Raw genomic sequence first — 1,124 nt, 5'->3', positions numbered from 1 at the left:
GGCCAGGGGCAAGGGCAGGATGGGAGGGGGAGGGGGATGAGCCATTTCGCGGGATGAGGTGCAGGCCCTTCCCCCTCCTGCGGCTTGATTGAGATCAAATTCAGGGGTGACGCGGGAGATCCAAGCTGGGACTTAGCAGCATCAATAGAATGCATGTACAATTATGCCGGCGCATTCCAGGAATTGCGATAGACTACCGCAACACACACACACACACACACACACACACACACACACACACACAAAAGGCTCAAGAGCCTGAAACAGGTGTCTCACCTCCCTCTCCCGCAGGTACCTCATGAGCTGGCCGCCCTCCCAAAAGTCACCGGGCAGGTCCAGGTAGAAGCGGTACTTCTCCATGCACCACTCAGGCAGCTCAGGCGAGAGCCAGCGGCTGCGGCACGAGATGGTGCGCGAGGGTGGTTAGGAGGCGCCATCATCCTGTACAGATGAGGTGCTTGGACGAGGATATATGATTGTCAAGTCCAGGATGCCCATGACTCTGCCATCAGCATTCATAAGCTGTATTCACGCGTGCCGGCCCCTCCCTCGTGAGGCAGGGGCGACGGTCGCTCATACAGAAATCTCGTGTAGAAATCACTTGGCAGCATGGCAACCGCTTTCGTGTGCACTCATGCAGCAAACCCACGGCGGCAGCGAGCAAATCGCGCGCCCAGCAGGTCACAAGCAATAGGCAGCGACCGTGGTTGTCAATAGCATGCTCCCCACCAGCACCCCAACAAACCAACCAGCCGGCCAGCAAGCCAGCCAGCCAGCCAAAACCAGCAAGCTGGCCAAAAAAGCGGCGACAAAGCTGGATTGAGCCAGGGCCGGGTATCGCACACACCGCGATCCCTCCCCCCTCACCACCCACCCACCTGGGGTCCTCTGGTGCGTCCGGGGCCGGCACCAATATGCCCATGGGGTTGTGAGTGTCCTGCTCCTTGAAGTAGGGGTACTGCCTGTGAAGAGGGGGCGGGCGTTGTTTCAGGAGTGATGGCATGGTGCGTTGACAGTCCTTGCTCACATCGCGTCACTCCAGCTGGGCGAGGGGCTTCTGTGCGATGGTAGGTGTATCTGCACTTGCAGGAGGCGCATGAGTGGCGCAGGCCAGTTGTCACGAT

General features: G+C 59.3%; 1 protein-coding gene across 1 annotated transcript in view; it reads right to left on the bottom strand.

The window, feature by feature from the left end:
* The window catches only part of MNEG_3139 (cell division protease FtsH), a gene marked incomplete at both ends in the record, with an annotated part of 9,191 nt that extends 8,188 nt beyond the window's left edge, over positions 1 to 1,003 (bottom strand). Inside the window, 2 exons of the mRNA XM_014048380.1 lie at positions 277 to 394; positions 879 to 1,003. Of these exons, the coding sequence (XP_013903834.1) occupies positions 277 to 394; positions 879 to 1,003 (243 nt within the window). The remainder of the gene's footprint in view (positions 1 to 276; positions 395 to 878) is intronic.
* Positions 1,004 to 1,124: the final 121 nt, after the last annotated feature.

Source organism: Monoraphidium neglectum (assembly GCF_000611645.1).
Source record: "Monoraphidium neglectum strain SAG 48.87 unplaced genomic scaffold scaffold00383, whole genome shotgun sequence".
Classification (NCBI taxonomy): Eukaryota; Viridiplantae; Chlorophyta; class Chlorophyceae; order Sphaeropleales; family Selenastraceae; genus Monoraphidium; species Monoraphidium neglectum.
The sequence above is the reverse complement of the archived record's forward strand: the minus strand, read 5'-3'. Positions and strand labels throughout refer to the sequence as shown.